The 15,492-nt window shown below is 39.1% G+C and overlaps 1 protein-coding gene across 1 annotated transcript in view; it reads left to right on the top strand.

Moving 5' to 3' along the window:
• The window catches only part of COL12A1 (collagen type XII alpha 1 chain), a 136,094-nt gene that overhangs the window by 75,003 nt on the left and 45,599 nt on the right, over nucleotides 1–15,492 (top strand). Inside the window, exons 32-40 of the mRNA XM_027768180.1 lie at nucleotides 2,443–2,572; nucleotides 3,105–3,244; nucleotides 3,654–3,783; nucleotides 6,140–6,282; nucleotides 7,326–7,455; nucleotides 8,079–8,221; nucleotides 10,871–11,000; nucleotides 13,638–13,757; nucleotides 14,846–14,992. Of these exons, the coding sequence (XP_027623981.1) occupies nucleotides 2,443–2,572; nucleotides 3,105–3,244; nucleotides 3,654–3,783; nucleotides 6,140–6,282; nucleotides 7,326–7,455; nucleotides 8,079–8,221; nucleotides 10,871–11,000; nucleotides 13,638–13,757; nucleotides 14,846–14,992 (1,213 nt within the window). The remainder of the gene's footprint in view (nucleotides 1–2,442; nucleotides 2,573–3,104; nucleotides 3,245–3,653; nucleotides 3,784–6,139; nucleotides 6,283–7,325; nucleotides 7,456–8,078; nucleotides 8,222–10,870; nucleotides 11,001–13,637; nucleotides 13,758–14,845; nucleotides 14,993–15,492) is intronic.

Genomic DNA, 15,492 nt, shown 5'->3' with positions numbered 1-15,492 from the left:
ATGGTAGCTTCCAAGCATCAAGCATGTGCCTCAGTGCATCTCCTTTTTTCTTAGAAACTACTAGGGCTGGTTTTCTAAGGTTTCCATAGTTACAGTCTTAGGAAATATGATGCATTAAGACTGAGAGTTTGTCTGTTATAGTTAAATAGATTATCAATAAAAAACTAAATATCAGCTGTACTCAGTTAAATTTTATATAAAAATGAGAAAAAAATAAGATGGACTAATATTTTTTAAATAATTTTTTACTTTTTAAACTGTTCTTAAAATTTAATTTCCCAGGGACCAGCAGATGGCTTAATGGCTATGTTACTGGACTCCCATGTAGTTGACTGCAGTTTGAGTCCCAGACCTGGTGGCTTAGACTCACGCTGGGCACGTGTGTATGCGTGCCAAAGATCCTGAGAGGAGAATGGAGGAGAAGGGATTATAGCATGGCCATCCCCTCTAGGAGGGTAATTTCTCACTTTATGTCTCTCTGTCTTTCTGGTGAGCACACATACCCTATAGTAAAAAAAACCTCTTCAAAAAATTAATTTGCAGAAGTTATATGTGCTCTCTAGAGATGAGAGAAGGAGATGGAGGAACCCCTTCCCCTCAGAGGGATATAGTCGTGCCATAATCCTTTCTCCTCCAAGTCTATCTCCTTTTGAGACTGTGACACTCACATGCACCTGGCATGTTTTTCAAGCCACCCAGTCTGAAACTTGGTGTTAGCCATATGGAATCTAGCTGCCTTAACCACCAAGCCATGGGCTGGCCAGAGATGGAATAATATTTTAATTTCAGAAATAGAACTTCTTTGTTTTCTGTGCCAAGGAAGATTTTGATAAAACTATAAAGCAGGCAAAGCATGTCTTTAGCACTTTCTTCTTGGTGGTGGTGATGCTTCCACTGCTTCTCATGGGTCTCTTTTGCTGTCCCTCCACTATTTGCTATCATTAGAAAGAGTCTCATAAACTTATCTCATAGAAAATATTAAATCCTTTAAGTCTTACTATTCTTAAGAGTATTCTCATTTTAATACTAGTCCCTGCAATAATCTAAGTAATGAATCACTATGTCATAATTATTTTGGAGATTTAATTTGCTATAGGGTGTATATGCTCACTGGAGAGAGAGAGAGAGAGAGAGAGAGAGAGAGAGAGAGAGAGAGAGAAGAGAAGAGAAGAGAAGAGAAGAGAAGAGAAGAGGAAGGAAGGAAAGGAAGGAAGGAAGGGAGAAAGAAAGAGAAAGCACCTCCTTGGGCTGAGGATGACCAGGCTGCAAGTCCTTGTCCTCCATTCTCCTCTTGGGATTTTGGGCATTCATTCACATGTGCCCAGCATGTTTTCCAAGCTGCTGGGTCCAGCACTCAAACCATGTAGCCAGCCGTGTGGGATCCAGCCTCCTTAACCACCGTAGTGCTAGCTGTCCTGACACCCCTCCTTTTACTCATAAGCCTAGTTTGCCTAAGTTTATGCTTTCAGATTTGCTATGGATAAGATTTGCATAAGAATGTATTATACTGATATTAGTACTTTGCTCTCAGAACCTCAAATATTACATTTATTATAATTAGTCAGTGTGGTTTAATTTGCTCGTATGGAGGATAACTACAGTCATTCACTGAGGTTTTCTCTGGCAGTCAGACTCTGAGGGGATGGGTGCTAAGTTGGAAACATCTGGTCAGTACTAGTGTACTCGGTGTGGGCAGCGTGCCATTTTCATACGATTTTAATTAGTATGGCGTAAACATCTGAATTCGGTAGACTGTTAACAAATTGTACAAATTTTCTTTCAACAAGATAGCTAGATGGCCTTAAGCAATGAATAAAAAACTTCTACCTTCCTAATTGGAGGAAATTGAAAGGCTTCTTACCACAAGGCTGGTATCATGGAGACGGCTAGGAACCCCTGCCTGAGTGTGGCCTGGCAAAAGAGGCCGGTCATGTAGTTTACACCGCGAATGCTGTCAGAGTGGCAGTGTTTGGGGAAAACGCTGGGAGCTTCAGATCCTTTACTGAATCATCTTAATGGGTTTCTAAAGCAAATAGAAAACATCTGTAAGACAGTAAGAATAACAGTGAATGGTGTGGAGGCTCTCACATTATGCAACTCTCTGCTATCTTCAAGTCTCTCTGTAGCTCACTCATGATGAATGCCTGTTTTCAAAGGAGTCCTAAGCAGTGTGTTTTGGAAGAAATTTTATTCTGCTGATGGCTTGCTGGTTGAAATATCCTTTTGAGGTCATCAGTTTAAAGCTTGAAATCCTTGCCGTGATTTGAGGTGCATATTTTACATTTAACATTATGCCATAGATATACTTTAAGTCTTCACTGCGGTACATGGTTCTAAAACTTGGCAAGGATCTCAAAGAGCTCTCTGTAGAAAGAACTTTTCCTCACAGTTAGTGAAATGGCGAAAATAAGACTAATGCTTACCAAGATTGTTTCACTCAAGACCACTATAGGAGGGCGGCAGAACAGTGTGCTCCTGCAGAAACTGAAGCCCGACACTCATTACACCATCACTGTGTCCTCCCTGTATCCCGACGGCGAAGGCGGTCGCATGACGGGAAGAGGCAAGACGAGTAAGTGAACCCACAGTTCCTGTAGCTTCTTTAATGACTGCTCTTGGAATAGTATCACATCTTTATCCAGAAACAGTGGAGTGATACCATTTTACAAATCTTTAGATATTTGTTTTAAAAATGATACTGCTTTTAACAACCTTGCTTGGAATTAATTTTCTATGAGGACCTCTTCAAAAAGTTCATGGAGTGTATTATGAAAAACATGGTGTGTGAATGTTCAATTTTTTTTTTCACTGAAATGCACTCATTCTTTAATGGTGTGTTTCCACGAACTTTTTGAAGTCTTCTTGTATTTGTGGAGAGAGAAGTTTGCTTTCTAGGATAAACAGTGTTCTATTGCCCAATTGTCCTGTGGATAAATGAGACATTTGCACCAGGTTGGCAGATTTTTGTTATTGTTTTCACTATTTCAACAAATATTGTTGGTGCCTACTGGGTTCTAGGGTGCCAGGGAGACATTCATAGATCTTTTTTCCATGTGTGCTCTGGTGTTAACTCCACACTATGATGTGATTTCCGCGCATTTCAGAACCCCTGAACACTGTAAAGAACCTCAGAGCGTATGACCCGTCCACCAGCACCTTGAATGTTCGCTGGGACCATGCAGAAGGAAATCCTCGTCAGTATAAGCTCTTCTATGCCCCAACAGCAGGTGGTCCAGAGGAAATGGTAATTATTTCCCACAGTGAAAAATGCTAGTTTGTTTAAACGGTGGCTAAGTGATTTAAAAGTGGAACCAAAAGAATTAGCCAATTTGCTTTAGAGCCAGAGAAGTTCATATTTATTTAATAGGACTTGACAGAGAGTAAATAGTTGGTGCCTTTTAGTTTGGCTAGTGAGGGTGTTGCAAGATTGCAGCTGGGGAAAGTGTTCCCAAAGACAGTACATCAGGAGAATACAGAGGCATGGAGAAGTCTTCATAACCTCTCCTGAAAGTTCATGTAGGGGCAAATCATTATATCTCAATATTATAAAACAGGCTCCTTGACTTGGTTTTGAGTTAGTATTACATTGTTTGAACTATTACTTATTTTATGAATTTTCAAGTGAAATGCTTTATGTTTATTTAATCCTTTAGGTACCAATTCCTGGAAATACCAATTATGCCATTCTTAGGAATCTGCAACCAGATACCTCGTACACTGTTACAGTAGTTCCTGCTTACGCTGAAGGTGATGGGGGGCGCACATCAGACACTGGAAGGACATGTAAGTAAAACAGCACAGAAATAAATTTTTTATTATAATTTTTTCTTTTCATTATAAAGGTCATATAGGTTCATTAAAGAAAATAAGGAAAATTCAGAATGATAGAACTAAAAACATAAAAATCACTCATATTTCACCTCCCAAACATTACCAGCTATTAAAATTTTATAATGGCTTTCTTCTTTGGAAATAGTCATTTCAAGATTTATGAAGTATAGGGAACCAGCAGTTAGGGTAATGGCTATGTCGCTGGACTCCCACGTAGTCGACCGCGGTTCGCATCCTGGACCTGGTGGCTTAAATCTCACGCCGGGCACGTGTGCGTGCGTGCCCAAGATCCCGAGAGGAGAATGGAAGAGAAGGGATTGCTGTGTGCCTATCCCCCCTGCGGGGTGATTTCTCGCTTTCTGTCTCTATATCTCTCTCTGTCTGTCTGGTGAGCGCACGTGCCCTATAGCAGAAAAACCTTTCCAGAAAAAAAGAAAAAGATTTATGAAGTATATATATATTAGTATACTACTTCAGGTAATCTCTTTACTGACAAAGATTTATTGCTTCGTGTTATGTGACTTTATTTGGAACTGTTTTGCAAATTGGAATTCTTACTGTGACTTATTTAACTATCACATTACTTGATTGAGCATTTTTCTGGTTTGCTGATAAAGTGCTTTTTGGCATTAGAAATATGTGTGCTTTTCTTTCTTTTTTGGGGGAAGGTTTTGGCTATATGGCACATGCGCTCACCAGAAAGACAGAGACAGAGAGATAGAAAGTGAGAAATCACCCCCCAGGGAGGATGGCTATGCCACAATCCCTTCTCCTCCATTCTCCTCTCGGAATCTTGGGTACGCACACACACACCCAGCGTGACTTTAAGCTACTGGGTCTGGGACTTGAACTGCAAGATGGCCACATGGGAGTTTAGCAACATAGCCATTATGCTAACTGCTGGTCCCACTTTTATTTCTTATTAATATCTTGGGAAACCCATTTATAGTGGTTTTACTATTCTTGTAGTATTGCTTAAAGGGTTTCATGCATACTTATAAATATTTCTTTGGCATTGAAAACATACATCCTGGGCTGACTGTAAAGTGTAGTGGTTAGATGTGGCATTGAAGCCAGATCTCACATGGCTTACCAGTTTGATGCCAGTCTGGTGACTTAAGAAAATCATGCTGGTACATGTGGCCAGGACCTGATGGAAAGAATTGTAGGAAAAAAGATGATGCCATGACTGGATTCTGTTGGAGATTGCACGTGCTTTCTCTCCTGCCTGTGTATACATGCCCTTCGGCATAAAATCAATCAATAAATCTGTCTACACAGATGTATACATGTGTACACACACACAAACACACACACACTTACTGATGGCTGAAAGGAAGTAAGCATGGGTGACTTATTTTGGTAAAACATTAGTGATCTAGAAAGATGATGTTATTGGGTAAACTGGAGTTCAGGTTAATACATGGACTTAATTGGTTGAGGCAAGTCCCTGTTGGGGAAGTTAGGTGAGAAATGAGTGTATCTTTAAAAGTTTTTATTTATAGTCTATTTTATTCAAGTGCCTATTGGGGAAGTTAAATGAGAACTGAGAGTATCTTTAAAATTTTTTATTCAAAATTCATTTTAGTTCTTTCATGAAAGAGAGAGAGAGAGGAAGATAAGTACCCTCAGTAAGGTTTCAGAAAGCAACCCCCTCCCACCTCCCAGTCTTAGCCAGCACGGATATTATACGTGGCATGAACAGGTTGATTGCAGAGCTGAACACGAGCTCTTCCCTATGGACCCGGCATCTCGGAACAGTGTCTTACTGCTGTGCCGTGCAGTGGCCCTCTGAATCTTAATTCTCCGTCTTGTCTTTCCTCTTAATCACAGAAGGCATTTGGTAATTATTTGTTGAATGAAGAAGGAATTAATGAAAGAATGAATGATTAAAACTAGCTGACTGAATTTGACAGGCTTCTTAGCTGTTGTCAGGTCGTATTTAGAAGGCAAACTAAGAAATTCTTCTTCTCCTCTCTCTCCATTACCCATGTTGGAAACTGAAGTTCCTTTCCTGTTTGTTTTCCCTTGTCCCATGTCCCGTTATGGTCAGTCCTGTTCTGCCACTTTGATTAGCTTGCTTTTCATTGAAAACAGTGTGGCTTCCATATAGACACACAGACAAAGGTCATAGTTGGATCACTGACTAAATTCAGATTTGGAGAGTTTAATCTGCTTTTGTGTGTAGGTCACCCGAAATGTAAAGAGACTATTCGATCCTATGATACAATGTAAGTTGTGGAAAAGTGATAAAAGCTTGACGTGGACACACAGACTTGAGACTAGACATTGGCTTTCATTTTCTCAGTGGTGAGAGGACTGGCGAGGAATATCCAGGTGTACAATCCTACGCCCAACAGCCTCGATGTGCGCTGGGACCCTGCGCCTGGGCCTGTGCTGCAGTACCGCATTGTCTACTCTCCGGTGGCTGGCACAAGACCCTCAGAATCCGTAAGTAACTTTGTCCTCTTCGTGGATTCCGTTACACCTCCTGCTATGGCTGCTGGCTGGGAATGACCAGCCAGTTTTTGGTGCGTCATTGCCTTTCATGGAAAATACCTTTCTTGAATGTAGTCACATGCTGGCGTCACATTTGGTAGCCTGTGAGAACACCACCACAGACATGCCAGTATGTAATACTTACATGATTGTTTTTGATAAGTTAAGGGAGGTGTATTAATTATTGGGTTAGTTAGAAAAAAAGATTTTGGTGAAAATGCCAATTAGCTATTGGATTAAAAACTCCAATAACAAATGTAAATAATTGCTAGATCTTGTCAATATGGACTTGGGTTGTAGAGGACAGATGTCTTTCTTATGAAAATATTTTAAAGTTTTCTTTCAGTGACTTTTATAAACCATCCAATCTGTGTTTAATTTATAAGACTATTCAGTTTTGTAAGTAGATTATCATTTAAAAATCAGAGATTACTACATTGAATAATAGTATCAAAACATCTAAGGGAAAGTAAAATTAAAGACTAATTTAATTTATACGTGTTTGCAAAAATAATGATGACCAAAGACAAACAAATGATATATAATACTGTATTTTGTCAGAATATTGATTTTCATGTTTCTGTGTATAGTAGGACATATTTAGACAGTTTTACCCTCACCCACGGCATGGGGTCACTCTCTAATTTTACACAAAATCTCTACCCACTAGTGTGGGAGTCCCTTCTCTTATGTGTATCTAATATTGAGGATGTTCTCTGAGTAAATACAAGGATGTTGTATGTGGGAATATTTATATTAAATAAAGATGGGAGATAATTAAAACTATCAGGAGTCAAGGAATATTTTTGGAAAGGAAATGTCTAAGAATACATTGCTTCTAGTGTTTGTGGCCTGGTTAGATCTTATGGGATCTACAACTGACTTTTGATGACTTTTGGCTCAGTCTTTTATTATAAATCTTATCATTCTGACCAAAGACTTCATAATCATATGGGTCATTGTCAGACAGAATTTGGCATTTTCTTGCCTTGCAGATCGTGGTACCAGGAAATTCGCGCACAGTGCACCTGGAGCGGCTGATTCCCGACACTCTGTATTCTGTGAACATTGCGGCTCTTTACTCAGATGGAGAGGGGGATCCCAGCCCCGGACAAGGCCGAACTCGTGAGGCGGAAATCCTTTCTCCACCCCATTCCCTTGTAGCTAGAAGGGCTTCTCTGAATGAGTGAAGAGTAGGAGGCAGGTGATGAATGGGGGGCATTGAGAACTTTCTCCTGTCACAAAGGTGGTGGGGGTCTCTGCATGCGAGTCTGCCTGGGCTCTCCCATTCACATTCTTTGGGTCCGTGACTGTCCCCTGTGCAGAGTCAACATCAGTCAGCCCTTTTCTCATCTGGGACCTAAGTAAAGGAGAGCTTTCCCTCCCTTCTTTTGTCCTGTGGATCTCCTTACTAAATGGGATTTTTGGAAGTGTGAGAGCTTGACTTTTGCTTCATTAAACAGAGATGGTTGTGGTGGTTTAAATTATTTATTTCCCAGCCCGTATATTTGGGCTCAAACCTAGCTCTATGTCACTAAAAGTTCAGCATGTAACTGTAGCTCTGAAATGTAGCACTTTATAGTATGTATGATTTCACATTAAAACCATAGAAGATGTGTATTTATCATAAGGGAGTAAACACCAGAGTGAATGGGAAAATATCAGCAAGCAACTTTCTTGATTTGATCTGGGTATTACCCAGATACCTGCAGGCAGGAAACAAACTCTACTTTATTTTATTTATTTAGTACCACGAAGTGGACCCAGAAATCTGAGAGTCTTTGGGGAGACAACCAATAGTCTCTCTGTAGCCTGGGATCATGCTGATGGGCCAGTTCACCAATACAGAATCATTTATTCTTCCACCGTTGGTGATCCAATTGATGAATATGTAAGTCTAGACTCATTTACTGACACATTTTGTAGTCTCTGCTGATTGGAAGATGAAGTTGTACTTCTTATTTAGAAAGAAGTACAGTATGCTGTGGTTAGAGTTAGGTCTTGATTTACATTTTACATGACTTTCTCTGACAGTTATTGGGACCACCCAAATATGCCTAGTCTGGTCTCCCATGCCCAAATGTGCCTTTGGGCATGTTTTTATTCTAAATGTTGAAAAATGGTTTTACCTTATGATCACCCATATCCTTTTATTTTTTTTTTTTTAATTGCCAAAAGGCATGTATACTTGCGAGGAAGGTTGGGGGGTGGGCAACTCCACAGGGTGTCATGGTCATGCCAAATATTTTCCCTTTCATCTCTCTATCTCATCAAAATTTGGGGCACATATATGCACCTGGTGTATTTTTCAAGTCACCATTTTTCAAGACTCGAGGCGTACTTGGTCACCTGTGATCAGCTTCTACCACACAGTGCTTAGCTGCTGTGCTGCATGGCTCGCCCTTACTTGTGTATTTCCACCTGACTTCACCGTAGGAACGAAATCTAGTGAAATATGGTACCTCTATGATACTGGGAATATCTAAGTTAATGTTCTGATAATATGACTATCCAAATTCTACCCTTTCTTTATATCTGATTATTCTACAAGTTCCCTATTAGATAGTCTAATGCTGATTCATCTCTCTTTCCTTTAAATTTAGTATTTTGTCACATACTTTAGTTTTAGAATACAGGCATTTCTCATTTTACAGCTGAGTTCTATCCTAGGACGAGGTCATTGAATGAATTAATTGACAAGAGCGGAGTTTAAAGGCAGATGTCTTATGGTGTGTTATGACACCATACAGTATTTGTCAATAGATATCAGGCAACGCCATGCTTGATAACATAATTCTATCCATAGAAAAAGTGTACATTAGGGAAGTGTTGGAAAGTGACAAGATACACCATAGCACAATAACATCAATCTGGCCTAATTGTTTTTATTTATTCTTAATACTACTATGGGTACACAATAGAGTACAAATTTATAAACAACTTATGTAGTCTTGCATAATTACGGACACTTCATGTAGTGGACACAAATCAACTACATGAATGAGACAAAGACTGAAAGGGGACTCCCAGCATTAGTGGTAGGTCATTAGTGAGGAGTGGCTGTTTGCATCCTCTCCTCTTAGGGTCACACTATTTGAGTGTCATACTTGTCTCTCCAGGCCAGATTCAAGCTTCTTGTAGCTTCTCCATGCTCTCACTATGCATGCCTATTTCTTACGGACAGGCACACTGACCGCTTTATTTGAAGTTTAGTGATTAATTGCTGTGACAAGCTTGCGGATTACACAAAATGTTGACTGTTACAGAAAATGAGTTTGGTCTGTGTTTTGCAACCTTTTAACCACATGCATCTTTGATCATTTTCCCTTCATAAATCACATGTGATGAAATATTTCATCTACATGAACTCGATATAGTATGTTTTAATTGAAGTCCCCATTTTAATGGATAAGAAACACATGTAACTGCCACTTAGAATTTCTGACCAAAGTGAGTTGGCGGTTTTGCCACAGTTAGTCTGCAAAGCAGAGGTGTTCATGGTCAGTGTTTGTTCAGCCTGCCGTATATAGATGTGCAATTTCCCTTTACTTTCTGAGAACATTTAAAATGTAATTTCTTCTATCAATTTGCTATTTGTAATTTGGGGCTTCAGGCTAGAATCTCTTGGATAACTGATTGTCATGGTTTATGGAAACAAAGTGAAGGGTTGGAGGAGAGACTGGGGGATGTCCTGCTCATTTCCTCTTTGAGGAGGTAGCTGAATATATTTTTCATGTTCTCTTTTTATCTTTTTCATCTATGAGTACCAGTTAAGCACGAATGTACTGTCCAGTTTTCTGCTGACTAGACCCCTGTGGTGGGCCATGGTTTTGTGATTCCCAGCAGTTAATAATGTGCATGGCTCACAGTGGGCCCTCGGTGCGTGTTTGTTGAGTACATGAGAACGTCATGTGTAATGAGAGCCGAAGGAGATGCGCTTACTCCCGAATGCCCAATACTCAGTAGTGTGCTCTGAGGTTTTGTGTGTGTAATTGCCTCTGATCCTCATCGTTTCGGTCAGAGATACTAAGTCAGACAGCTAAGTGGCAGGTCTGAGATTTAAACCAAGATCTGTCTGACTCGAAAACCATTCTCCCATGCTGTACAGAGGCAGTGTAGACTGTTTTGCCATGACTGTGTGTAGCAAAAAGAAATGTGACTCAACCATTTTTGTTAATGGGACTATATAGAACAATATTATCTTGGGCCCAGCAGGTGGTGTGGTGATTAAGGTGCCAGATTCCCACATGGCTGACCATGGTTCAAGTCCCAGACTGGTGGCTTGAAAATCACACTGGATAAGGGTTTGTGCTTGCCCAAAATCCTGAGAAGGGATTGTGGTGTGGCCGACCCCCTCCCCCCAAGGGGTGATTTCTCACACTTTTCCTCTCTGTTTCTCTCTGTCTCACTGGGGAGTGTACATGCTATATGGCAAAATCAAAAAAAAAAAAAAAAAAAAAAAAAAAAAGGCAGTATTTATTGTGTTGGAGCTAGAAGTGCTCTAGCTGATAATAAATCTGTAATTGAATTTCCCTTGTAGACCACAGTACCAGGCAGAAGAAACAATGTAGTACTTCAGCCCTTGCAGTCTGATACTCCGTATAAAATCACTGTTATTGCTGTTTATGAAGATGGAGATGGTGGCCATCTCACAGGAAATGGAAAAACTGGTAAGTGTCTTACAGCATTTGTACTTTAAAAATTTGCCTTTACCAGTGCCTGCCTTTCTTTCTTTCTTTCTTTCTTTCTTTCTTTCTTTCTTTCTTTCTTTCTTTCTTTCTTTCTTTTGAGAAGTTTTTGCTATAGGGCATGTGTGCTCGCCAGAAAGACAGAGACAGACAGAGACAGAAAGCAAGAAATCACCCCCACCTCCCGGGGGGGGTTGGCCACGCCACAATCCCTTCTCCTCCATTCTCCTCTCGGGATCTTGGGCACGTACACACACGCGCCTGGCATGAGTTTAAGCCACTGAGTCCAAAACTTGAACTGCAGTCGACTACATGGGAGTCCAGCGACATAGCCATTACACCATGTCCTGGTCCACACCAGGGCATGTCTAGTACTACTTTAATATTTCATTAACATTTATACTAGACATTGAATTTTGTCAAAATGTTGACATGAGAACAGAATTTGTTCTTTAACTTTTTCTTTTGTATTTAAAACATTTTTTCTTTTATAGGTTTTTAATTGCCAGAGGTTGTGCTAGAAAGAGAGAGAGAAAGAGAGAGAAAGTGGCCTCCATGGGGAATGGACCCACTGCAATCTCTGTTCCTCAATTCTCCCTCCTTTCAGACTTTTGGCACACACACAAGCCCAGTGTGTTTTCCAAGTACTGAGTCTGGGACTGGGACCACACAGTAGACCATTTGCAATTCAACTGCCTTAACCACCAAATTATGACCCTGAGTTTTTTTTTTTTTCCTTTCTTTGTTGGTTTGTTTTTAACTTTTTAAAAGGTTCAATAATAGAAGAAAAATGAAAATTTGAATTTTTTTCCTTTTACTTGGGATAGTTTTATTCCTTTTGTGAAAAAAACATTGCATATTCTCTGAATATTTTATTTTGTGTGGTGTCTGTTAAGACTATAGCCATTAAGTGAATATAGTATCAATAACAAACTTACTTCTGATTGAATTTTATGTCATAAATAAAGAAACAAGGCAATTAGCAATTGTCTTCTACAAATAAAATTTTAAAATACGTGTTTTATTGTACTGAGTAATATGAAAAGAATCAACAATGTTAAGGTCACTTTTCTAACACATACTGTTGGCAATTTCTTATGGTTTAAAGATTCTCTAATTTGGTTATTCACTGGCATCATCTGAGGAGATTTAAAAATGCCTATGCCAGGCTGGCCCCACAGCTTAGTGCTAAAGGGAGCTAGATTCAACATGACCAAGTACTATGTGAAAGATGGATCCGTCACGAGTGTGTGCATGTCCCAAATCCCAACTGTATGGAGAAACAGAAGAGAAGGGATTGTGGCATGACCATGCCCCATTGAGGGTTGCTTTTTCCCCTCTTTCTCTTTCTGGTGAGCTCATGTCCACTTGGGGAATTAAAAAAAAAAATGCTTGCCTGAGTGCTGCTCCCAGAGCAACTAACGTGACTGGTCTGAGATCTGGCCAGGACCCACTGATGTTGTACTGTGTAAGTGAGAGCCACTGATTTAACATGAAGGCTGAGCTTAAGTCTGAGTTCTGTTACTGGTAAGTACTGACATTCCTTTTTCCCACTTTATTCCACAGAATTCTACACGGGTAACAAGCTCAGGCTTCTTTCTATAGTCACTGCCTCAAACTCTTTTTGTGCTTAAATGACCTTGACAAACGTAGAGATTTCAGGAGAGTAACATCTGAAATCTCCTGAGAGAAAAGCAGAGTTAGAGTTGATTCAGCTCTATCTCTGAGGGTCAGGAATCTCTATTTATTGATACACTGTTGTCTACAGGACTGAGTCCGTGATACTCATCCAACCACTCAAGATAATTTTAATTTAACAAGTTTTTTTCCCCACTTTTACATAGATTTTTGAATATTTTGGTACTTTTCTGGGGAAAGTGACATATTTGAAAAGTGTTAGTGTGTGTGTGTGTGTGTGTGTGTGTGTGTGTGTTTGTGTAATCTTTACTAGATCTTGAATTTTCCAGGAAGGCTAAAGCCATGTCGAGTTTTCCTTGTGAAAAGTTTTTCAAGCTAGATTTGTTATTTGTGTAATGCTATGAATAATAACACAACAACTGCTTAACACGCTACCTAGCTAGCACTGATTTGATCAGTCATGGCTTTTGGGGGTATGGCCTCTGGAGGCTTAAAGATTTCCTGTGGGTCATGTTGGTGAAGGGTAGAGTGGTACAGGGAAACAATGTTGTTTTAGTTATGAGGTAGCTGGATGTTCTTGGGAAAATCATATTTTATTTTTATGACCAGGCAGTTGGACTAGATAGTATCTACATTGCTTTCTGTTTCTGAAAACCAGTTATCTATAACATTCTAAAAATAGTCTGTGATCTCTTTTATTTTCTATAACTCTGAGCCATATCGTATGCCTGCTCCAAATCTTACTTCCTCCTGCAGAAGCTGTTTTGGAAATTGCCAGTCCCTGAGCACTTGAATTACTTTTGGAAAACTACTAAGCGCTTATTGAACACTTCAGTGCCTTTTGGTTGTTTCCTGGACTAGGACTGTGTGTGTTATTATTAAATCGTTCTCATAGGCCTGCCCTAACAATACTCATAAACTTTTGTGTTCTTCCTGTGTGCCAATAAGAGGTCAGTAATGCATGTCAATGTTTGTTTTCAGTTGGATTACTTCCTCCTCAGAACATACACATCTCTGATGAATGGTATACGAGATTCAGGGTATCCTGGGATCCTTCACCCTCTCCAGTTCTTGGATACAAAATTGTGTACAAACCAGTGGGTAAGGAAGCACCTTTATCACCATAGAAAGGCTTTGGAGGGTCATTGGCATATAATGGCATTCTCTATTGCATCCCCTAATATTGGGTTCTCTGATACTTTGGTTATTACATCATTCCCCTCTAACTGAAAGTGATGTTTCTGGAAATAATGTTTTAAATCAGTGGTTTGAAATACAACTATTGCTTTAGGTATAGGTGTTATTCTTATTAAATTTCATAATTGAAAGTTTGACCTAGTCCATAAAATTGCACATACTGAAATTGCTGTCTTTAGACATCTTAATATGTTACTGTGATCATGAACTAATGTCCATTTAATCAGTTTAAACTGCTATAGTTTCCCCATTATATCACATATTATTCCATTGTGAGCCTAGATTTTATGAATTTTAGTTTATTCATGACATAGACTTGCTTTCAACTCTCCATTGATATTTTTATTTGAATGGATATCACCTTGATTGAATTATTTGCTCTTTTTTTTTTTTTTGCATTCTATCTATATACTTTGGGAAATTGGAACAAAAATTGCTCTCTTTACCAAATTTGTTAGGGATCTTCTATGCACCCAGGAAAAGTATGAGCTAGGAAAAAGTGAAGGAGAGAAAGCAAGAGAAAAGAAGCCCCAGATCTTTTGAAAAATGGAAAGAAAACATAAAAAGTAATGGGGGGGGGTTGGTAATTGAGGTCTTTTGTAACCAAACTATGTGGAATGACGTTCGAGACAGAAATGCTTAGATCATCCGTATAACAAAACAAAAAGTGTTAGTTGCATCTATTCTATCCAAAGCTCTATGCAGGCAAAGTCGGGCTGAGAATTTATTCCTTGAAGTGATATTGATCATACACCGACTACCTTCTGGGAACTCTACTATGCTTTAGAATAAGACAGGGAAGCATTCAGTTTCTGCTTCCAGTTTCATATTCACCATGGGATGTCCAATATACTACAGCAAGTAAATTAGGGGCTGTGGAAATTAAGGGCGTTCATAGTACCATTCGATTGTAAGTTAAGATCTTTAATTTTTAAGCAAAATGTGAGGCTAGTGATAACACATTTCTATGTATTTTTGTGACTGTCTTTAAGGATCCGATGAGCCCATGGAAGTCTTTGTTGGAGAAGTGACATCATACATATTACACAATCTCAATCCCAGCACTATCTACGATGTGAATGTTTATGCTCAGTATGATTCTGGTCTTAGCGTCCCACTGACAGATCAAGGCACTACATGTGAGTCATGGATCTTCTTAGGGTTGTGGGAAAAGGCATAGGACAAATTAGTAGGCTAGTCAGTTCTAATTTTACATTTTCCTAACAGATATATGTTCCTCACTATTAAAACAGGCCATTTTTTGTATAAACAAAATAACTTACCTAAACCTTTGAGCAATATAATCAAATATACAAAAATGTATATAATAAGGACATAGTACTTATTTTACATAAAATGTTATATTTAAAAATTTAAAAGAGTTATAAGATAGTCATTGCATCCATGAATAAGCTATAAAATTAGAATTGTGGTGCTATCTAGTTTTTCTTGAGCTTTGATATTAAAATGTACATTGCCTACATTCATTGACTTAACTTGATTTAGTTATTGAATCATGAAAACTGATTCAGTCCACAGAGTTTGCTGTCACCTAGGGCTTTTATAACTGTGTAGGGATTTAGCAGATAGTCTTTCAGAAAAAAAAAAAAATCCTTACTGTTTTCCATGAAATGTCCTC

Source organism: Tupaia chinensis, unplaced genomic scaffold (genome assembly GCF_000334495.1).
Source record: "Tupaia chinensis unplaced genomic scaffold, TupChi_1.0 Scaffold145685_1, whole genome shotgun sequence".
Classification (NCBI taxonomy): Eukaryota; Metazoa; Chordata; class Mammalia; order Scandentia; family Tupaiidae; genus Tupaia; species Tupaia belangeri.
This window is presented reverse-complemented; position numbering and strand designations above follow the sequence as displayed.